Below are 24,515 nucleotides of genomic sequence, written 5' to 3'. Positions count from 1 at the left end.
CTTGATAAGTGTGTGAATTGGACCATTTTCCTATCAAAATATAATGAGTACTTTTGGTTGTCAGGGAAAATGTATGGAGTAAAAAGTACATTATTTTCTTTAGCAATGTAGTGAAGTAAAAGTCATATAAATAGTAATGTACAGATACCCCCAAAAACTACCTAAGTAGTACTTTAAAGTATTTTTTACTTAAGTATTTTATGCCACTGTGTAATGGCAAAGTGGAAGAAAAATGATTATATTTATAAGAATGAAACACTAATATATCTTGATTGGATAAGTATTCAACACCCTGAATCAATACGTGTTAGATTCAACTTTGGCAGTTTTTACAGCGGAGTCTTTCTGGTTAAGACTCTAAGAGCTTTGCACATCTGGATTGTACAATATTTGCACATTATTATTTTAAAGCATATCCATAACATGATGCAGCCACCACCATGCTTTAAAATACGAAGAGTGGTATTCAGTGATGTGTTATGTTGGATTTGCCCCAAACATAACGCTTTGCATTCAGGACATGAAATTCATTTTTCTGCAACTTTTTTTTGCAGTTTTACTTTAGTGCCTTATTGCAAACAGGATGCATATTCTGTGCAGGCTTCCTTCTTTTCACTCTGCCAATTAGGTTAGCATTGTGGAGTAACTACAATGTTGATACATCCTCAGTTCTCTTATCACAGCCATTCAACTCTAACTGTTTTAAAGTCACCATTGGCCTCGTGAAATCCCTGAGTGGTTTCTTTCTTCTCCGGGAACTGAGTTAAGAAGGACCCCTGTCTTTGTAGTGACAGGGTGTATTGATACACCATCCAAAGTGTAATTACAGTTTTTCCCAATTGCTAAAACACAATTTTGCTAACTAGGCTGGTTTTATCAAAATACTTAACACAATTCAAAAAACCACACATCCAAACTGCAAAAAACCTCATATATCCTGCAAAATGAAGCCCTGCAACCAAAACTACATATAGCATTATCGAAATCAAACGTTTGCATGAAATGGCACACACTTCATTCATATAACCAGATTTTTGTCTAACCAACTACACACTGTTGGACATAATGAAAAGCACTCATCTTTAGTATGCTTTGCCATAATACTAAAATTGTAGAAAATTATTAATATAATTTTTTATATTTCACCAAACAAGTCAGTGTAACATATGCACAGTATATATATTTACATTGGACTGAACAAAAATATGATCACAAAAAAACAGTAAACTGAAAAAGAAAAGGCAAGAAAAATAATAAGGCAGCATCTTGCCGCACAGCTGGGTCTGGCCACAACGCCTCGGCCACATCACAGGCAATATCTTCCCTTGCCAGACATCGAGGGAAGAAGTGCCTTGAGTGCCTTATCCATCCCTGAATCGCACCCACATCAATCTCATCACATGCCTCTTCCATAGCCTGCACAAGAGGCATGTGCACAAGGGGCTGCCGGTCGTATACCTTCCACCGTCATGCCGAAAATAACTCTTCTATGGGGTTCAGAAATGGTGAGTATGGTGGGAGGTATTGCACGAGAAATGGTGGGTGGTCAACAAACCAGTTTTGGACTGGGGCTGCACGATGAAAGCTCACGTTGTCCCATACTACAACGTACCGGGTTGATGGTCTGCATCATTCATACGCTCTGGTGGTATGAGAACGTTGTGGAGTCTGTCCAGAAATGTGAGAATATGGGCTGTGTTGTATGGTCCAAGGTTGGCATGACGGTGGAGGACACCATGCGTATTGGAGATGGCAGCACACATTTTGATGTTCCCACCACGTCGGCCAGGAACATCTATAATGGCTCTGTGGCCAATGACGTTTCTCCCCCTTCTTCTGGTCTTTGCTAGGTTGAACCCAGCCTCATCTATAAAGATGAACTCATGTGGGATTGCATGAGCATCCATTTCCAGTTCTCCCTGAAAACAAAGAACAAAAGCAGTCAATATGGTGTTATCCAGTACACTGGGAAACAATGTTGTGTAGTGTACTGCAGTCAATATGGTGTTATCCAGTACACTGGGAAACAATGTTGTGTAGTGTACTGCAGTCAATATGGTGTTATCCAGTACACTGGGAAACAATGTTGCGTGTAGTGTACTGCAGTCAATATGGTGTTATCCAGTACACTGGGAAACAATGTTGCGTGTAGTGTACTGCAGTCAATATTGTACTTACATCCACATATGCTCGTCTGACCTCTTTTTTTATTTGAGTTTCTCTCAAATGACACCTTATAAAGTTGTTTCATTCTGATTTGGTTTCGCTTGAGAATGCGAGCCAATGTGGACAGACTGACTCGTTGAATGTTGTTGAATATGGTGTTGTCTTGGATGATGTGGCTTTGAATTTATCGTAATCTGATTTCATTTTCCAAAACCAAGTTTACAATGTTAGCTTCCTGTACCCCGGTGAACATTTGGCCTTTAGAAAAACAAAAAAACAAAAATATAGGGCTTGGACAATGCAGCCTAAAGATATTTCCCCCACAGTAGAGTAAATGCTACAGGAAATTTGTGCAGTTAGTGTATGACATCAGCCATTCATGAAGTAAACAGGTGTCACCCAACTGATACACTATGACATGGGGTGTACTACATAGTGTGAAAGAAATGTTGGTTACATACCTGTACTCCAGTCTAAATGTCCGGATGACACAGGCGACAGTAAAACGGCTCAAGTTGGGCTGCACTCTCTGTCCAGCCTCTCGCATTGTCAGCCCATGGTTGATGACATGATCAACTAAGGTTGCTCTGATTTCATTTGAAAGTTGTCTTCTTTGGCCATGAACTCCTTTACCAGCTCTACCCATCCCTCTCCCCTCTCTCATTCTCAACCTCCCTCTTCCTCCCTCTGTAATTGCTTCCATTGTTGTTGTAAAACAAAAGGTGCTCACCTGTGGTCTTTCCATAGTGCTTACTTCCTGATTGAAGTGGTAACATTTAACCAGAGGTGTTTGGCCAGGTGGCCAATTAGCTCATGTAGTGTCATTTTGAATGGCTGTGTTTTGAAATGGCAAACATGTGACTTTATGTCAGATTGTTGTGTTTTATGCAGAGAACCATGTGAAGTGCATTTAAAAAGTGCCATTTTGAATTGCAAAATGTGTGTAAAGCAGAAAATGTGTTTAGACTTTTGGAGACTTGAGAAGAGGTTTTGCTCTCTGTGTGTCAGTTTAAATAACTGTGCTGTGCATGTCATTTTAGTGTGTTAGCAATTGGAAAAAACTGTAATAACTTCACCATGCTCAAAGGGATATTCAATATCTGTTTTTTTAAAATGTATTACCCATCTACCAATAGGTGCCCTTCTTTTCAAGGCATTGGAAAACGTCCCAGTTCTTTGTGGTTGAATCTGTTTGAAATTCACTGCTCGACTGAGGGACCTCACAGATAATTGTATGTGTAGAGTACAAAAAAAAACATGTCAAACACTATTTATTATTGCACATCGAGTGAGTCCATGCAATTTATTATTTGAGTTGTTTAGCAAATTTCTGGTCCTGAAATTATTTAGGCTTGTCATAACAATGGGGTTGAATACTTACTGACTCAAAAGATTTCAGCTTTTTTTAATTATTCATTTGTAAACATGTCCCCCACAAATATTTAACTTTAACATTGTGCAGTATTGTGTGTAGGCCAGGGACCCAACATCTAAATAGAATCCATTTTAAATTCATGCTAACACAACAAAATGTGGAAAAGGTGAGTGGGTGTGAATACTTTCTGAAGGCACCTTAGTTCACCAAATGCTGAGAATGTTACATCTACTGTTTTGTATCATTTTATAGACTGAGTAGGATTTTGTATCTAGCTGTTACTGTAGAGGGATAAAAACATGTAGTATACAATAAATAACCAGAAAAAGAGATGAGCACATTTTTAATTCAAATATTTGACCTTTGAACTTGGCTAAGTTTCTACCTTCTGCAGGTCTGTGTCCTTGATTTTTCTGAACTGACAAAGAAATATATTTATATTTTGGGGGAAAGGTACATTGATTATATTGTAATTTCACACCAGCAAACACATCCCACAGGTACATCATGAGGTATCACTCAAATATGCTGTATGAGATTACAAACAGGACCATTTGTTTGAACCACAATACGTGCTCTGTGTAGATGTTTCACAAAGTGTTTTTATATTGGTAGAGCCTGTAAGTGTGTTTGTCCCTGAAGGGAAATTCAGCAAGCACATTGCAACCAGAGTAGTACAAATAAATCAGTGGACTGCTCCAGAACTGACTACCAATTCAAGCTGATGTGTCCGTGTCTGAGAGGATAAATAAATACAAGGAGCGAGATAAACCGTGTGGACACATTCCAGAAGACTAAATAGTTTCGAATCTAATTGCCTATGATAATTATAAATATTGAACAGAATCCACCAATATCGAATGAGGTCCTACATATTTAAAGACTCCAAAAACTCTCACTCTGCTTTTTCGGGTATCTTGTTTTTCTCCGCGGTCTTTGTTAGTTCAATGTGAAACGGGGCTGGGCCAAGGTTGGAACTAAACCAAGATGGCCGCCTTCATAGTAAGGTAAGACAAACCAATTCGGCGGTTAAATATGCATTTAGCCAGCTATTGATTTCGAGAAATATTTCGCATGTACGGTGATCCAGGGACTTTCGCTCGCCATACCTCGACCAGTCCACTCTCTTATCTTTTTACTGTCTCTAGCTAGTAGCAGTCACAGGAAGAAGCTCGAGCCCCCTTGAATTGAATTAAGTTAGCGGCTTGAGAGCCCTCTATGCAGCTAAGTTAACATTTCAAGATGATCTCTAATTATATAATTTTCTACATACGTTTAACTAACTCTGATCAGTGAAGTGTCATAACGTGCGTGTCTGTCTTGTCTCTATGTCCAAGGATTTAGCTAGTTGGGGTATGGTTTTGGCTAGTTAAGTTATAGCGTTAGTGAGTCATTATACACGTTTAGATGAGCTTAATCAACAGGATTTGGAAATTGGAAACAGCAACAGCCTATCAGCAAGTGGCAATTGTATCAACTTTTGATGATGCATAACTAGGTTAAAGTCCATTGTAGTGTAAATTCCCACATGCATTTCACCGTCTAGGCCAGTATTTCCCAACTCCGGTCCTTGCGTAACCAACAGCACACTTTTGTTGTAGCCCCGGACAAAAACGCATGATTCAAGGGCTTGATGATTAGTTGACAAATATAATCCGTTATGATTGTCTGGAGCCACAACCGACATATGTACTGTTGGGTATACTCGAGAACCGACATTGGTTAACACCGGTCTAGGCATTTGACTTGTCAGCATCATTATCTATCACTAACTTTGCCAAGTTTAATGCAGTGTTTCTTAACCCTGGTCCTCGAGTAGCCCCAACAGTACACATTTGTATTTTAACCATGGACAAGCACACCTGATTCAACTTGTCAACTAATCATCAAGCCTTTGATGAGCTGAATGAGGTGTGTTTTTCAGGGCTACAACAAAAATGTGTACTGTTGGGGGTACTCGAGGACCAGGGTTGGTAAACAATGGCTTAATGTATGTAGTATTTCATTCTCCTCTTAACCTTTACTTTCCATTTCTGTTTCTCTCTTCTGCCCTCTCAGGATGGGGCCTCTGTTAGTGTTGTGGCTGGCTGTCTTCCTCAGTGGGACCTGGGCGGTGGACCGTGGGAACTTCAAAACCTGTGACCAGAGTGCCTTCTGCAAGTAAGTCCTGGATGATACACAGCTACACCACTTAGCACCTTGATGAAGATGAAACACAATTAATGAAAGTACACTACGTATTTATACTGAACAAAAATAAACACCTAAAGTGTTGGTCCCATGTTTCATGAGCTGAAATAACAGGTTCCATATGCACAAATGTATTTCTCTACTACAAATTTGTGCGCATTTCTCCTTTGCCAAGATAACCAATCCACCTGACAAGTGTGGCATATCAAGAAGCTGATTAAACAGCATGGTTGTTACACAGGTGCACCTTGTGCTGGGGACAATAAAGGGCCACTAAAATGTTCACTTTTGTCAAACAATACAATGCCACAAATGTCTCAAGTTGAGGGTGTGTACACTTGGCATGCTGACTGTAGGAATGGCCACAAGAACTGTTGACAGAGAATTGAATGTTCATTTCTCTACCATAAGCTGCCTCTGTAATTTTAGAGAATTTTCCACTACTTCCAACCGGCCTCACAACTGCAGACCACGTGTAGCCACGCCTGCCCAGGACCTCTACATCTGTCTTCTTCACATACGGGATCTTCTGAGACCAGCCACCTGGAAAGCTGATGAAACTGTGGGTTTGCACAACCAAAGAATTTCCACACAAATTGTCAGAAACCGTCTCAGGGAAGCTCATATTCGTGCTTGTCATCCTAGGCAGGGTCTTGACCTGACTGCAGTGCTGCGTCATAACCGACTCCGTGGGAAAATGCTCACCTTTGATGGCAACTGGCACGCTGGAATAGTGTGCTCTACACAGATTAATCCCAGTTTCAACTCTACTGGGCTGATGGCCGACAGAGTGTATGACTTTGTGTGAGCGAGCGATTTGCAGATGTCAACGTTGTGAAGAGTGCACCGTGGTTGTGGGGTTATGTTATGGCCAGAAATAAGCTACGGACAATGAACACGATTGCATTGTATCGATGGCAATTTGAATGCACAGAGATACCGTGACGAGATCCAGAGGCCCATTATCATGCTATTCATCGGCTGCCGTCACCACATGTTTCAGCATGCAAATACACGGCCCCATGTCGCAAGGATCTGTACACAATTCCTGGAAGCTGAAAATGTCCCAGTTCTTCCATGGCCTGCATATTCACTCACCAGACATGTCACCCATTTAAGCATATTTGGGATGCTCTGGATCGACGTGTACGACATGTACATGTGTTCCAGTTCCCACCAATATCCAGCAACTCCGCACAGCCATTGAAGAGGAGTGGGACAACATTCCACATGCCACAATCAACAGCCTGATCAACTCTATGAGAAGGAGATGTCACGCTGCATGAGCAAATGGTGGTCACATCAGATACTGAGTTAAAAAATGTTTTTTATCTCGGCCCCTTCCTTTTTTATGGTATCTGTGACCAGCAGATGCATATGTGAATTCCCAGTCATGTGACATCCACAGATTAGGGTCTAATTTATTTAAATTGACTGATTTCCTTATGAACTGTAACTCAATAAAATCCTAAATTGTTGCATGTTGCGTTTTTAAAATATTTTAGTTCAGTAAGTGACTGACGGTAATGCGTGAGCCTTCAACAAGTCTCTCCTCACTTATGATCCAGAATGTTCACAATATGTACTTCTATGTGCAAATAGAACATGTTTATCAGGGTTTGTGTTTGTGCACTCAGGCGTCAGCGAGCGTTGAAGCCTGGCCAGTCCCCGTACAGAGCCCTGCTGGAGACCCTGGAGCTCACCAACACTAAACTCACACTGCAGCTCATCAATGACAACAACAAGGTCTGGTACACTCGCACTTCAATCGACAGATGTAATATGATGTTATTATATGTCCATACATGTATTAACAGGTGTGCTTGAAACCCCTATGGGATCTGGTCTCTTGTTTAAAAAAAAAAAAAAAAACTTCTTTTTTTTACCCCTCTCTCTTCCCCCGCAGGTGCGTCTGCTGCTCGAGCTCTATCGTCTCCAGGGCAACATGACCCGGGTGAAGATAAATGAGTTGAAGCCGCTGAAGCCTCGCTTTGAGGTCCCCGATGTGCTCATCAACGACCCTCCTACAGAGCCGTAAGTCTGAGAGCCATCTGCAGTAGTGGGTGGGTGATGGGTGACACTGAGCCATGTGGATTTTATTTTAAATTATTTAACCTTTATTTTATCAGGGAGTCGTACTGAGACCAACGTCTCTTTTACAGATGAGCCCTGAATTACAGAAAATGCACACATCACTACAAATGCAAGTGGAAAGAACAACATGGTCATAAAACAACCACACATTCATCACTGACACGGTCCTCAATCAGCTGTCTGAATTGCCCTAGAGGCACCAAAACATCCCATTTAAGAACATTTTGAAGATTGCTCCACAAATAAGGTGCAAAAAAGGTAAATCACCTTTTAGTTAACTCAGTAGAGACCAAAGGAGTTAACCTGTTTGTCTAAAATTGTGTAAAGATGTTAGGTACAGTGGGACTTTTTGTAAAAGGGCTTTTATAAATGAAAAAAGCAATGTATCAACATATGTGACATCAGAGGGCCAACCAACTTTCTGGTAGAGAGTGCAGTGATGAGCACTTAAATTGTCGCCCGTAGTCAAGCACAGTGCGCTATGATAAACTGCATCTGATGGCTTTAATGAGGTGGCAGCTGCGTTCATATAGATGTCGCCATAGTCTAGGACCGATAGGAACATCGACTGAATAATCTGCTTTCTACTATTTAGCGAGAGGCAGGACCTATTTCTATAGAAGAAGCCCAATTTTTATTCTCAGCTTCTGAACTAACACATCAATATGTTTTTTAAAATACAGCTTTATCTACCCAAATCCCCAGATATTTGTAAGCAGGGACACGATCAATATGATCGATATGCAATGAAGGCAGCCTGGTCAACCATGGGGGCAATAGCATACACAACAGTATCATCGGCATACAAGTGCAGGTTAGTTTTTTACGGACCAGTCGATATTCTTAATGTAAACCGTAAAGGTACCTAGAATCGACCCTTGCGGGACACCTTTCGTAATATCCAGGAAACCTGTTTTAACATCATCAGTAGATACACATTGAGTTCTATATGTCAAGTAACTTTTAGACCAGTTACATGCAGCCTGGTGTAGGCCAATTTGAGGAAAGCCTCTGAATTAGTAGTGCGTGATCAACAGTATTGAAAGCCTTTGACAGGTCAATAAAGAGGGCTGCACAATGTTTCCTTTTATCCATAGTTAACCACATTTATATCCACCTTTGTGAAGGGGGAGTACATGGGCTGACTTCCAAACCTTGGGGATAGTACCAGATACAATCATTCAGGTTAAAAATATGGGTTAATGATTCAGCAATCAGGGGGGCGGAGAGCTGAAGTAAAAATGGATCAAGCAACTCAGCCCCAGTGGATTTTACATATCCTAAGCAAGGCATCTAGCACATCATAGATAGTAAATTGTTGAAATGAAAACAGATTGTCTAGAAGTTGACGGATTAACCTTTGAGTCCGCTAGAGCCTGGCAGAGGGAAGAGCAGTCGATTGACTGGCCAGGGTCAATTAAACCACCGCTTAAAGCTTGCTGAGATAAAATGATGATTAAAAGCACAAAATGATTATGATGATTAAAAGCACTTCCATTCTTTGCAGTTATTATGCCAGAGTCAGACAGAATGTGCATAGGCAGGGAAGAGGAGGAATTTGTACGCTTTAGTGCATTTCCTGTTTTCCAAAATTGGAAGAATCCCCAGCAGAGTCAGAGATGGAGCTTAAAAAGTAGCTTGATTTAGATTCTTAGTCAAGATAGTACATGGGTTTCTCAATTGTCTGAAAGATTGCCAGTCCACTACAGAGTCAGTTTTCCTTGCTTTGGCCCAGGCCTGATTTCTCATCTGAATGAGCTCAGATAGATCTAACCTTTGGTTTTCTTCAGAGTTATCTTTGACTCTGACTTTTAAAAGGGGCGTGTGTAACTGCCAGAAGAATGGATATGGAGGAGAAATGTTCTAGAGCGAACTCTGTGTCAGGAATACAGGAAATGGTGGCTAAAGCAGAGTAGAACATGTCATGTAAAAACCCTTGAGGAGAAATGGGGAGAATGAAATTAAATGGGGGGGAATTAAATGAAATGGGGAGAATTAAATTAAATGGGGAGAGTGAATGAATTGGTTAGGACAGAGACTAGCAAGGGAGTTAAAATGAAATATAGTTAGTGTAGGCTAGTGGAGGATGCAGTGACACACTACCTGAGGACATGCAGAAGATGAATGACCTGGCTTTCAGGAAGTGGTGTAGATTTGTTGATAATGTTATAGCCACCAGCACCAAGAGAGAATGCATCTGTATGAATAGACAGCGGAGACAAGATGGCACAGAATAATGTCATCTCTCAATAATTTGTGTATTGATTCCACCCATTTTCTCTCACACTCGTCTCTCCTTCCTCAGTCTTTCTCTCCTGTCGCAGGATGAGAATGGGGTGGTTCTGTCTTTGGGGGCAGACTCTCAGTGGCTGATCGTCAGTGCTAAACCGTTCCGATTGGACATCATGGAAGGGCGGGAGGTTCTTCTGTCACTTAACTCCCGTGGTCTGCTGGCCTTCGAGCACCTCCGGATCCGCAAGGATACGTAAGTGACAGCAATGCACCCACATATCCCGCCACAATGCAAGTTTGTATTCATGTTCTCACAGTATACATGTTTATTTGTTTTTCTTGCTTTTTCACTGCTTGGTGTTCTGTTAATCCATTAAATAATTTCCCTCCATTCTGTTCAATGTCTCAGCATCTCCTATAAGATAAAAAACAAAGTTTACAGCGCGTGGGAAAATATCAAGTGGGTATTCTCTAGGTAAATTCCTTCAGCTTTGTAGGTGTGTATTTGTCTGTGCTGAGTAGGAGTATGGAGTTGAGTGTAAAAGTTTAGATAGACATCCAAAAATGACATGCCCAAATGGCTCGAGGATGTGGTGACTTGGCTTGGTAGCTTTTTCTTAAATAATTTCTTGTCTAGGCATGAAAACCAGTTCTAAGCTCTCTACCTGTCTTCAGATGTTCACAAGCCTTTTTCCTCTCATACTTCTCTTTTGACTTCAAACGTCTTCATGATAGTCATTTCACCACACTGTTGACCCAACGCAGTCATGTTATACAGTGCCTTTGGAAAGTATTCAGACCCCTTGACTTCATCCACGTTTTGTTACGCTACAGCCTTGTTCTAAAATGGATTAAATAGATTGAGGATTTTAATCTACACACAATACCCCTTAATTCCAAAGCGTGAACAGGTTTTTAGAAATGTTTGCAAATGTATAAAAAAACTGAAATATCCCATTTAGGTAAGTATTCAGACCCTTTGCTATGAGACTCAAAATTGAGCTCCGGTGCCTCCTGTTCCCATTCATCATCCTTGAGATGTTTCTATTTGAGTCCACCTGTGGTAAATTCAATTTATTGGAGATGATTTGGAAAGACACACACTTGTCTATGTAATATCCCACAGTTGACAGTGCATGTCAGAGCAAAAACCAAGCCATGAGGTTGAAGGAATTGTCCATAGAGCTCCGCAACAACAGGATTGTGTCGAGGCACACATCTGGGGAAGGGTACCAATTTTTTTTTGCCATTTTGAAGGTCCCCAAGAACACAGTGGTGTCCATCATTCTTAAATGGAAGATGTTTGGAACCACCAAGACACTTCCTAAAGCTGGCCATCTGGCCGAACTGAGCAATCGGGGGAGAAGGGCCTTGGTCAGGGAGGTGACCAACAACCCGATGGTCACTCTGACGGAGCTCCAGAGTCCCTCTGTGGAGATGGGCGATACTTCCAGAAGGACAACCATCTCTGCAGCACTCCACCAATCAGGCCTTTATGGTAGACAGACAGAAGCTACACCTCAGTAAAAAGGCACATGACAGCCCGCTTGGAGTTTGCCAAAAGGCACCTAAAAACTCTGACCATGAGAAGCGAGATCCTCTGGTCTGAAACCAAGATTGAACTCTTTGGCCTGAATGCCAAGCGTCACGTCTGGAGGAAACCTGGCACCATCCCTACAGTGAAGCATGGTGGTGGCAGCATCATGCTGTGGGGATGTTTTTCAGCGGCAGGGACTGGGAGACTAGTCAGGATCGAGGCAAAGATGAACAGAGCAAAGTACAGAGCAGTCCTTGATGAAAACCTGCTACAGAGTGCTCAGGACCACAGACTGGGGTGAAAGTTCACCGTACAACAGGACAATGACCCTAAGCACACAGCCAAGACAACACAGGAGTAGCTTCGGGACAAGTCTCTGAATGTCCTAGTGTGGCCCAGCCAGTGCCCGGACTTGAAAATAGCAGCAACGCTCCCCAACCAACCTGGCAGAAAGTGAGAGGATCTGCAGAGAAGAATGGGAGACTCCCCAAATCCAGGTATGCCAAGCTTGTAGCGTCATACCCAAGAAGACTCGAGGCTGTAATTGGTGCCAACGGTACTTCTGCAAAGTACTGTGTAAAGGGTCTGAATACTTATGTAAATTCAGCAAAAAAAGAAACTGCCCTTTTTCAGGACCCTGTCTTTCAAAGATAATTGGTAAAAATCCAAATAACTTGACAGATCATCATTGTAAAGGGTTTAAACACTGTTTCACATGCTTGTTCAATGAACCATAAACAATTAATGAACATTCACCTGTGGAATGGTCGTTAGTGTCTTAACAGCTTACAGACGGTAGGCAATAAGGGTCACGATTATGAAAACGTAGGACACGAGGCCTTTCTACTGACTCTGAAAAACACCAAAAGAAAGATGCCCAGGGTCCCTGCTCATCTGCGTGAACGTGCCTTAGGCATGCTGCAAGGAGGCATGAGGACTGCAGATGTGGCCAGGGCAATAAATAGCAATGTCCGTACTGAGAGACACCTAAGACAGAGCTACAGGGAGACAGGACAGACAGCTGATCGTCCTCGCAGTGGCAGACCACGTGTAACAACACCTGCACAGGATCGGTACATCCGAACATCACACCTACCGGACAGGTACAGGATGGCAAAACAACTGCCGGAGTTACACCAAGAACGCACAATCCCTCCATCAGTGCTCAGACTGTCCGCGATAGGCTGAGAGAGGCTGGACTGAGGGCTTGTAAGGCCTGTTGTTGCCTGTGATGACCTGCCTTACCTCGCCTATGGGCACAAACCCAACGTCACTGAACAGGAGTGGCAAAAAGTGCTCTTCACTGACAAGTCGCGGTTCTGTTTCAACAGGGGTGATGGTCGGATGCGCGTTTATCGTCGAAGGAATGAGCGTTACACTGAGACCTGTACTCTGGAGCGGGAACGATTTGGAGGTGGAGGGTCCGTCATGGTCTGGGGCGGTGTCACAGCATCATCGGACTGAGCTTGTTGTCATTGCAGGCAATCTCAACGCTGGGAACGTTACAGGGAAGACATTCTCCTCCCTCATGTGGTACCCTTCCTGCAGGCTCATCTTGACATGACCCTCCAGCATGACAATGCCACAAGCCATACTGCTCGTTCTGTGTGTGATTTCCTGCAAGACAGGAATGTCAGTGTTCTGCCATGGCTAGCGAAGAGCCTGGATCTCAATCCTATTGCGCACATCTGGGACCCCCTCCCCCCCAGAAATGTCTGAATTTGCAGGTACCTTGGTTGAAGAGTGGGGTAACATCTCACAGCAAGAACTGGCAAATCTGGTGCAGTCCACAAGGAGGAGATGCACTGAAGTACTTAATGCTGCTGTTGGCCACACCAGATACTGACTGTTACTTTAGATTTTGATCCCTGTCCCTTTTGTTCAGGGACACATTATTCCATTTCTGTTAGTCACATGTCTGTGGAACTTGTTCAGTTTGTCTCAGTTGTTGAATCTTATGTTCATACAAACATGTTAAGTTTGCTGAAAATAAATAAATGCAGTCGACAGTGAGTGGACATTTTCTTTTTTGCTGAGTTTATATTTCAGTTTATTTTTTTAAATAAAATAGCAACCAAATCTCAAAACCCGTTTTGCTTTGTCATTATGGGTATTGTGTACTGATTTGATGAGGGGGGGAAAAAACAATTCAATCAATTTTAGAATAAGGCTGTAACAAAATGTGGAAAAATCAAGGGGTCTGAATACTTTACAAAGGCACTGTATTTAGTGGCTGCCTAGTCTAATCCCATAGCACTGAGTAGACAACAATATCCTCAAGGCTTGTTTGTTCCAGTCAGTGTGTGCTTCCACTGGGGTAGTGTGTGTTCTCGGAGGAGGTCTGTGTGTAAGGCAGGGTACTGGTTGTCACTTGGGGGTTAGTCCCTTGGGGTGTTCAGCTAAAAAAATAACCACAAGGTAGGGAGTTGCTCCCCTTTGTCATTAGAGTGAAATCTTAGAGGGTTAAGTAGTTTGACACTAGCTGTATTTTGATACTAGTGAGAAGGCTGTGTGTGTGGGGGTTCATCATGATTTTCCTTATTTCAAATCAAATTGTATTTGTCACATGAACCAAATACAACTGGTGTGGACCGTGGTGTGAAATGCTTACTTATAAGACCTTAACCAAGACTTCTGTTCAATAAATGGTTTAACTCATTAACTTGTGTTAAATAGTTTGTGTGGGGGTACAGGTTGTGGTACAGGTTGTGGTAATTTGTACATGTAGGAGAGGTAAAGTGACTTATGGCTTGGGGGGGAAGAAGCTGTTAAGGAGCCTTTTGGAACCAGACTTGGTGCTCCGGTGTGTGTGTTCCCTCATCCCTGTGTGCTTCTTGTACCTAATTTAGATGTTTAATTACTCAGTTGTCAGGAAGTTGTCTCTTTTGGGGATGTTTCTCTCTCCCACAGTCAGGTAGACCCAGAAGGAGCTGAGAAGAAAGAAGAAACTGATGCTGCCAACGAACCGGCAGAAGGAGAGGTGTGTGTGTGTGTGTGTGTGGGGGGGGGGTGAAGAGAGAAGTAACACTAGAACGAAGGTTGCCCCCAGTCTTTTGATTAGGATCAGTAAACTGAATGAGAGATGCAGTTAAATGTTTTGTAGCACTGCTTACTGCCCTTGCCAACGGACTGAAACGCACATCAACCCCCTTTTCGTTGCTTTTCCCATTTTCTTTCTCTCCACCACAATGCTTCTCTCCCGCTCTTTCCATCGGTCTCCATGTTGGTTCTTTTGTTCCTTCCTAGACGGCAAAGGAGGATGGAATGTGGGAGGAGACGTTCAAGTCGCACACAGACAACAAACCCAATGGTACGGATACATCTCTGTGGACCTGTTGTTTCAGATCAATGGAGAGGTGAAAGAGGAGGCTTACTTGGTATTCTGATCCTGGGTCCTCATCTCCTGGAGATATTATTTTCTGATTGATGAGTTTTATGACTTGCTTTAGGCACAGTGACTAGTGCTGAATTGGTTTTGAATGTAGTGTGTCCTGGTTGGCTGTTTTCTCCCACAGGCCCTTCCTCCATTAGTCTGGACTTCTCTCTGCCAGGGGTAGAGCATGTCTATGGCATCCCGGAACACGCAGACAGTCTTAAACTCAAAACCACTGAGTGAGTGATACTGACATTGGCCCCTTATATTGGTTAATTGAGACTGTAGTTAATTAAGACTACATGTTTTCACATGGCTTTCCACCGTATGTATTTTCTGACGGTGCAGGACATCCTAATTAGTTCTGTTTGTTTATGCATTTTCTTTTATTTTCAATGTTGTAGGTTGAAGATTTTTTAATTAAGATGAAATTAGACTATATGACTTATACAATAATATATGCGCATGTGTTTTCCAGTGGAGGGGATCCATACCGGTTGTTTAACCTAGACGTGTTCCAGTATGAGCTGTTCAACCCCATGGCCCTGTACGGTGCCATCCCTGTCATGCTGTCCCACAGTGCACAACGCACCATGGGCATCTTCTGGCTCAACGCTGCTGAGACCTGGGTGGACATCAGCTCCAACACCGCTGGAAAGGTAAGAGACACACACACACACACACACACACACACACACACACACACACACACACACACACACAGTTAGTCAGTAAATCCTTTTCTCCATGGTTCCTAGTGAGACACCTCTCAACCACCCTGTGTATAGACATTGAAGGGTATAGTCAGAGAGAAACCAAACACACCTTCTTACCCCTACTCTGGTTCTCTCTGGTTGTTTAGACTGTGTTTGGCCAGATGCTAGACTATGTTCAGGGCTCCAGTGAGACGCCACAGACAGACGTGCGTTGGATCTCAGAGAGCGGCATCATTGACGTCTTCATCATGCTGGGACCCACTCCCACTGATGTCTTCTCCCAGTACTCATCACTCACAGGTCAGACTCTCACTACAGAAACCCAGTTCATATGCCCTGTGCACTTTGCCAGTTCACCAGTCTATTTTCTAAGTCCCTGTGGAGGTTAGTGTCGCAGATCGTGCTACTTCCCTCATATCACCCTCACACACTGCTCCAGGTACCCAGGCCTTCCCTCCCCTATCTGCACTGGCCTACCACCAGTGCCGCTGGAACTACAATGACCAGGAGGATGTGGCGGCTGTGGACCAGGGCTTCGATGAGCACGACATCCCCTATGACTTTATCTGGCTGGACATAGAGCACACGGACGGCAAGCGCTACTTCACCTGGGACCCTCACAAGTTCCCCCAGCCCAAAGACATGCTGCAGGGCCTGGTGGACAAGAGACGCAAGGTGAGCACATGAATGTGTTACAGCTGTCTGGCCAGGGCTCCCTTGTAGTAGATGTTTCTGGGTTCTGTCTTATTGGGACTCGACTGTTTAAATCGGTGGTCACAAAACCGGTTGATAGTGATCGACTTGTCCATCTCCAAGGCATTTCTAGTGGATCGCCAAACATTTCTGTTGGTGGTAGGTCCAGCCAATTCAGCTGCCCTGCGCGCCGGGTAGGCTAACTGTTGCCATTTCATGTGTCTGTAGGTACAAACTTTGCCGGTGGGCCTGGAGAGGAAATCAAGTGCACTATGCCTTTCCTGGCCAATCAGATTGCTCAGATGACTGAGTCTGCAGTAAAGTAGCAGGCGTAAAATAAAGCTATGGTTAAGTTGATACTGTGAGATGTCAAAACGATTTAAACCTTGACTAGAAAGAGACTGTCAACGAATACAGCAAAGAGCTGCTGTTTTTGAGTGAGTTAATGTTTCAGTTCTTACTCAGCACTGTCAACACTTTGTAGTATTCAACACTTTGTAGTATTCAACACTTTGTAGTATTTAACACTTTGTAGTATTTAACACTTTGTAGTATTCAACACTTTGTAGTATTCAACACTTTGTAGTATTCAACACTTTGTAGTATTCAACACTTTGTAGTATTCAACACTTATTTATAAACCATAAAATGCTAGTTCTTCCTGTTTCTCCTCAGCACTACATCAAGCAGTGCAGCAGTAATGAATGAGTAGGAAAGTGTATTTATATGCTTGCCGTGTTAATATTAGCGGCTTGGGTCTTTTTTTAATATCGGAATATTTCCCTTTCTCTGTTCATTGGAGAAACAACATGAATTTATGCATGAGGCAGAAATAATGCGGTGCGACTCGAGTTTCGCCATCAGCTGCAAGACGATGTCCCTTTTTGGTCAGTGGAGGAAAGAGAGAGCGGAGGGATTGCTGCTGCTCTCTCCCTCCGCTGAGACTGACCCTCAGTCTGCTGCTCTCTCCCTCCGCTGAGACTGACCCTCAGTCTGCTGCTCTCTCCCTCCACTGAGACGGACCCTCAGTCTGCTGCTCTCTCCCTCCACTGAGACTGACCCTCAGTCTGCTGCTCTCTCCCTCCACTGAGACTGACCCTCAGTCTGCTGCTCTCTCCCTCCACTGAGACGGAACCTCAGTCTGCTGCTCTCTCCCTCCGCTGAGACTGACCCTCAGTCTGCTGCTCTCTCCCTCCGCTGAGACTGACCCTCAGTCTGCTGCTCTCTCCCTCCACTGAGACTGACCCTCAGTCTGCTGCTCTCTCCCTCCACTGAGACTGACCCTCAGTCTGCTGCTCTCTCCCTCCACTGAGACTGACCCTCAGTCTGCTGCTCTCTCCCTCCACTGAGACTGACCCTCAGTCTGCTGCTCTCTCCCTCCACTGAGACTGACCCTCAGTCTGCTGCTCTCTCCCTCCGCTGAGACTGACCCTCAGTCTGCTGCTCTCTCCCTCCGCTGAGACGGAACCTCAGTCTGCTGCTCTCTCCCTCCGCTGAGACTGACCCTCAGTCTGCTGCTCTCTCCCTCCGCTGAGACTGACCCTCAGTCTGCTGCTCTCTCCCTCCGCTGAGACTGACCCTCAGTCTGCTGCTCTCTCCCTCCGCTGAGACTGACCCTCAGTCTGCTGCTCTCTCCCTCCGCTGAGACTGACCATCAGATGCAGGCGCCATCAGCCCAGTAAAATAAAAAGCTAATTCTTTAAATGTATGCTCACTCAGCTGTGCCTCACAAGTAATACAACAATGGATTTATTACCGGTGGGATCATTTTGTCCACCTCAAATGTTGAAATATAATTTTCAAACATGTCTCGAACAACAATGTATTGGCAGGGCAATTCAAGCAAAGCCAGTATGCAGTGATAATATATTGGGCCTATAGCTTACTGCACAAACCTCATTGCTACAGGACTGTTTTTAATTGGTTAATGTTGCATAGGCCTACATTTTTTTTTAAAGTCATGTTAATAAGAAAAATCTGAGGTAGATCTCGGCATGCATTTTGACTCGGTGATCTTGACTCAGAAAAGGTTGGTGACCACTGGTTTAAATGGTTGAAGAATGAAAAAAGGTTGACAAGTCATCTAATCTCAATTTTGCTGTTTTCCTTCTCCCTCATTATCCCCCTCTACCATTAGATGGTGACCATTGTGGACCCCCACATCAAGGTGGACAGCAGCTACAAGATCCACAATGAGATCCGCTCCAAAGGCTTCTACGTCAAAAACAAAGATGGTGGAGACTACGAGGGCTGGTGCTGGCCTGGTAAGAAACTGGGAAATTAGTCTGACCCACAATCAAAGAACACATTGCAGTTACTCAACATCTCTCTCTAAGCTTTCCCTTTTCTAATCTAGGTAATTCTGGTTACCCAGACTTTACCAATCCTGAGATGAGAGCTTGGTGGGCCAGTATGTTTGCCTACGATCAGTATGAGGTAAGTTCCTTTTAGGCTGTGGCGGTTACGAAATTTCGTTAGCCGTTGATAGTCAAGCAAATAACGGTCAGTCTCACGGTAATTGACAGTTAATTAACAAACACATTTAGCATCTCCTGGCTTCCACACATAGCTTACAAGTCACTGATGAGACCTTTTGGAACATCTACATTTTAAAAGTCTAATAAATCCATGTAATATAGCCTACACCTTCACAATAAATCCATGCCTTTTGCAGCCCTTCTCCCTGAGTGCTGCCTGCTCCGATGCACCTCATCTCACTCACACAGCTCTCCATCAGGTGATCAGGTCTTTCTCATAGGCTGCAAGTGAAGACGGACACATCTGTGACGCAATTGCACGCGTCCTTATCTAATTCTGTGGTGCTCATTGAAGATATTGGAAGAACTGTCCACATTTACTTTGTATCAGCCAACAAGATGAGTTGGCCTAATGAACAGCAAAATAACTAACCTATGTCAATCTACTATCCCCCACAGTACAAAAGTTGACCTATTCTGTGCGAGAAATAAATATTCCAAACATAGTCTGGGACAGTGGTGGGATGCTGTAGATCCAAAATTAATTCAACCACTAGCATCATCATCTATCATCACTAGCCTATAGAAAGCTGTTGGGCACCTCTTTTTATTAGTGGCCATCACTGTTTTTTCACGCGGTCCTGTGGCATTTGACTCCCTTCATGACTCGTGACCACCGGTGTGGCGGTAATACGGTCACCACAACAGCCCTACATGAAGTGTGGGGTGGTCACTGTAACGTCCCTACATGAAATGTGGGGTGGTCACCGTAACATGAAATGAAGTGTGGGGTGGTCACCGTAACAGCCCGACATGAAATGTGGGGTGGTCACCGTAACGTGAAATGAAGTGTGGGGTGGGCACCGTAACATGAAATGAAGTGTGGGGTGGTCACCGTAACAGCCCTAGTCCCTTCTGCCCGGGTTTGATTTTTGCCATGTCGTCTCATTCCCTGTGTCGTTCTTTTGCTGAAATATCTCTTCCCCCATCTCTGATCTCAGGGATCCATGGAGAACATGTATACATGGAACGACATGAACGAGCCGTCAGTGTTTAACGGACCAGAGGTCACCATGCATAAAGACGCCCTGCACGGGAACTGGGAGAACCGTGACCTCCACAACCTCTACGGACTCTATGTGGTGAGTGTGTTGTATGTGCCCATCTTCACTAGTAGAACTGGGACTTACAATTGCAATGGTAGACTTTTTCTTGACGAAATGACTGTTGGACTGTTTGAATGTTTTAGTTTTGCTGCTTGAACTTGCAGTAACCACCCTCTCTTCTCTCCTTCAGCAAATGGCCACAGCAGAGGGTCTGATTGAGCGTTCAGGGGGAGTGGAGAGGCCGTTTGTCCTGACCAGAGCCTTCTTCGCTGGCTCCCAGCGCTACGGTGCTGTGTGGACAGGTGATAACACTGCTGAGTGGGAACATCTGAAGATCTCCATCCCCATGTGTCTCAGTCTGGGCCTGGTTGGTGTTTCTTTCTGTGGAGGTGAGTCTGACTCAGGCTTAGTGAAAACCTCTATTTTCCTCTCCACTAAAAGTCACAACTAAGCAATTAATACATCGGAAATATTTTGCACAATTTTATGTTGCCGTTATCGACTTGTTTACATTACATTTATTATGGTTTGTTGCCTGTTTCTTTAAACCCCACCACATTGTTATTGGTTATTCTCCCTCTGTTAAATCTATGTACCACTCCTGTCCTTGTTTCTCCCTCTCCTAGCTGATGTGGGTGGTTTCTTCAAGTCTCCCAGTACTGAGCTCCTGGTGCGTTGGTACCAGACAGGGGCTTACCAGCCCTTCTTCCGGGCCCATGCCCATCTGGACACCCCACGCAGGGAGCCCTGGCTGTTTGGCCCAGAAAACACTGCTCTGATCAGGGAGGCTGTCCGCCAGCGTTACGCCCTCCTGCCCTACTGGTACCAGCTGTTCTACCACGCCCACCACTCTGGCCAGCCCGTCATGAGACCTCTGTGGGTGGAGTATCCTCAGGATACGGCCACGTTCTCCATGGATGACCAGTTCCTGCTTGGTGAGTGAGCTCATGTTTATATTGATCTGTTATTCCCTAGTAGAACTCTGTGTCAATAGATATTCCTGTCTTTGCTTATCCGTTATGACTGATGCCATGACTGAGTCACATTCCATCTATCCTACTGTTTCAGGGAGAGATCTGCTGGTGCACCCTGTGACTGAGGAGGGGGGCAGGGGTGTTACTGCCTACCTGCCTGGAAAAGGAGAGGCGAGTCCATCTCAGGAACTGTCATAACATTGTCACTTATGTCTTGTGTAGGTTATATGTCAGCCGTCTAATTGAAACCCTCTCCTAGCTGCTCTGTTCTGTGTCCTTCAGGTCTGGTTTGACGTCCACACGTTCCAGAAACACAACGGAGCCCAGAACCTCTACATCCCTGTCACCATCAGCTCTGTAAGAAACTCTACAACACACTCACAACCAGTCTGTCATGACCAGGGGGCTACATGCTTAGTTAAACAGTCACATACAGTTAAGATTACATCCTGTATGTGCTGTTGAGAGAATTGTGTAAGCTTGGAAAGACACTCCCTGTTTGACTCGCTCTCTCGTTACCAGATTCCGGTATTCCAGCGCGGTGGTTCAATTATTCCCAGGAAGGCCCGGGTTCGAAGGTCATCATCCTGCATGGAACATGACCCCTACACCTTATTCGTTGCGCTTAGCCCCAAGGTAAAACAAACACAGACATTATCACTTATACACTAAATGTTCCCCATTTAGATGGATTTCTGAAGCAGGAGAAGTGGGATTCGGGATTTGACCTTTTTTACGTCCATTAGAGATTTGCCCAGGGCGAGCTCTACATAGATGACGGCCACACCTTCAACTTTGACAAACAGAAACAGTTCATCCACAGAAGACTTTCCTTTGCCAATAAGGCCCTGTCCTCCAGGTCTGTCAGATCATTTTTCTCTCTCCAAATTGTTTAGTCATTATTACTCCTGGCTTTTTGTTTAACACAGATTTCCCTTTCTCTCCCTGCAGAAACCTGGCCCCTGGTTCCCAGTTTATCACTCCCTCCTGGATTGAGAAGATAGTCATATTGGGGGCCAGTAAGCCCAGCAAGGCCACTCTGAAGACTCCTGGTGAGTTCTTCCAATGTCTTATTCATACTATGGATTAGTGTGCCGAATTAATTTGCCAGTAAGTCATTGTGTTTGAAAGTTTCTGGTTTTCACACCCAAGTAGGCATTTGAGACGGAAACAGTTTGGGAATAAACTATACTGAACAAAAATATAAACGCAGCATGCAGCCATTTCAACAATTTTACTGAGTTACAGATCATATAACGAAGTCAGTCAATTTAAATAAATTAAGGCCTAATCTATGGATTTCACATGACTGGGGAGCCAGGCCCAGCCAATCCAGAATGAGTTTTTCCACACTAAAGGGCTTTATTCCAGACTAATACTCCTCAGTTTCATCAGCTGGCAGGGTGGCTAGTCTGACTATCCTGCAGGTGAAGAAACCGGATGTGGAGGTCCTGGGCTGTCATGGTTACACATAGTCTGTGGTTTTGAGGCCGGATGACATACTGCAAATTTCTCTAAAACGACGAATGTGGCTTATGGTAAATTAATGTGCATTTCTGGTGGACATTCCTGCTGTCAGCATGCCAATCGCACGCTCCCTCAAAACTTAAGATATGTGTGGCATTGTTATGTGACAAATCCACATTTGAGTGGCCTTTTTGTCCCCAGCACAAGGTGCACCTGTATAATGATCATGCTCTTTAATAAGCTTCTTGATATGCCACACCTGGCAGGTGGATGGATTATCTTGGCAAGGAGAAATGCTCACTAACAGGGATGTAAACAAATGAATGCACACAAATTTGAGCATATGGAAAATGTATGGGATCTTTTATTTCAGCTCATGAAACATGGGACCAACACTTGTTATTATATTTTTGTTGTCATTTTTTGTGTATCTTTCACTGTGTGTATAATGACAGGTCATACTCAAATGACTGTTATTGCTATGTTCTGATGTCTTTTTCTCTGTAGATGGCAAGGAGAATCTGCTGGAGTTTGAGTTTGATGCCTCCATGTCGGTGTTAACCCTTCGTAAGCCAGGCGTCAACGCAGGGGTGGACTGGACTGTGGTGCTTCAGTAACCATGGAGATGAGAAATGGGGGGGGGGGGGGGGGGGGGGCTGAACCTGACTGAACAGGAAAGGATGAGAGAGATAGAGGAACTGAGTGGACACGGGCTGCAATCGTAACGCACCAAGCAAGATATTGGAACGACTGCTCTGTGGTACTCAGACTGGACAGGTGATACAGGACTATTCTCTCTCACACACACACACTGTCATAACAATTTTGTACACACAAACACACGTGGACAGGGATTTGCTCTGTAGATCTGAACTGGTTACTAGGTAGATTGTTCTTTGTTAGCGGCATTTAGGGCAAAATTCTTCAATTCAAATCAGGGTATCATTGTCGTTAATGTTTTGGGAGTACTCGGACGTTCAAGTCTGATGGATGATTATTTTAGGTTTTCCATCAAGTATGCTGTAGATGTAAAAGATCATTGAATAAGTTTGCTGACAACAAAATTAAGACACTCATTCAGACTAGTTAGTATCTGTTTAATTCCATATCTGGCCATCTCTTATGACTTTAAATTCTTATATTTTTCATGTTTTTATTCCATTACATATTCCCCCTGTAATTACTGAAGAGAAATTGACAGGAAAGCCAAACCGCTCCCTTTGCTTTCAGCTTATGTGCCACATTCTATTCAGGTTTTTATTACCAATCAAGAATGCTGCACTGATCAAGATCTGTAAATGTCATGTGCATCTCTCTAATTGCCATAAGGTGTATTGAGTCTTATATCTGATATTCCTAATTTTAAGGTTAGTCATTCCTTCTTATTTTGCCCCTAATGCAGTTTCTGACAAGAATGTGCGTGCTTACCTCAGTCATTATTATGCCATTTTTAAAAATGTGCTGGAGAAAAGACACAAAGTATGGTCGACTGAACTAATGAATGGCGAGGATTTGGCTTTATAAGTTGGGTCATATTTGGGAATTATTCTAAAACCACTTGACTTGGTGGATGCTCATCCTAATAGCAGTTAGGGCCATTCAGATTAGATTGTCAGTTGGGGTACAGGGTCATGGTCCACTGTCTTCAGTGTCATATGCTCTTTCTAGTGTTGATTTAATAGTCTAAATGCGACTTAGGAAAGATATGTTTACTAAGATGCAGTGAGCTCTCTGGAGACAAGCGACCGGTCCTGGTTGGTCAAAGCATCGTTAAGCGGTTGTATTCCCTACTGTCGTTGGTAATCAAGCATTTTGAAGAGTTTTTCTTCATTATTTTGTGGTTGAATTCAAAAACTTACTGCAGCATTCTCAGGATGAGTGTTGGAACTGGGAACCAATTGAAGCCAGTTGTATGTGATAAGATGACGGACCAAGTGAAAATAAACCTGACCAAATGTGAGAGGGCATTGTTGTTTTTAATTATGAATTAATGCGGTTTACGTAGATGGGGATGTTAATAAAATAACTATATTCCCAATCTAATGAGTCCTTGTTTTGTTCTTATTGTACCAAAGATATGTTAACCCAAAGCTTTCCTTTGCAATGTGTGTGTGT

At 43.6% G+C, this 24,515-nt stretch overlaps 1 protein-coding gene across 6 annotated transcripts; it reads left to right on the top strand.

Moving 5' to 3' along the window:
* The first annotated feature begins 4,281 nt into the window (after window positions 1-4,281).
* ganab (glucosidase, alpha; neutral AB) lies at window positions 4,282-24,438 on the top strand. 6 transcript variants are annotated; one of them, XM_021561615.2, is made up of 22 exons: window positions 4,282-4,548; window positions 5,600-5,701; window positions 7,369-7,477; window positions 7,638-7,765; window positions 10,131-10,310; window positions 14,505-14,574; window positions 14,841-14,904; window positions 15,110-15,206; window positions 15,446-15,626; window positions 15,830-15,983; window positions 16,123-16,358; window positions 18,514-18,640; window positions 18,733-18,812; window positions 19,855-19,995; window positions 20,150-20,348; window positions 20,586-20,894; window positions 21,028-21,104; window positions 21,216-21,290; window positions 21,456-21,569; window positions 21,680-21,792; window positions 21,885-21,985; window positions 22,908-24,438. In XM_021561615.2, the coding sequence occupies exons 1-22, from the start codon at window positions 4,529-4,531 to the stop codon at window positions 23,015-23,017; spliced, it is 2,787 nt and encodes a 928-aa protein (XP_021417290.2). In that variant the 5' UTR covers window positions 4,282-4,528; the 3' UTR covers window positions 23,018-24,438. The 6 variants fall into 6 exon arrangements, with proteins under 6 accessions (XP_021417290.2, XP_036799111.1, XP_036799112.1 ...); XM_036943216.1 differs by lacking the exon at window positions 4,282-4,548 and adding an exon at window positions 4,598-4,617; XM_036943217.1 differs by lacking the exon at window positions 4,282-4,548 and adding an exon at window positions 4,638-4,848.
* Window positions 24,439-24,515: the final 77 nt, after the last annotated feature.

Source organism: Oncorhynchus mykiss, chromosome 14 (genome assembly GCF_013265735.2).
Source record: "Oncorhynchus mykiss isolate Arlee chromosome 14, USDA_OmykA_1.1, whole genome shotgun sequence".
NCBI lineage: Eukaryota > Metazoa > Chordata > Actinopteri > Salmoniformes > Salmonidae > Oncorhynchus > Oncorhynchus mykiss.
Note: the sequence above shows the minus strand (reverse complement) of the source record. Positions and strands in the feature narration are given on the sequence as shown.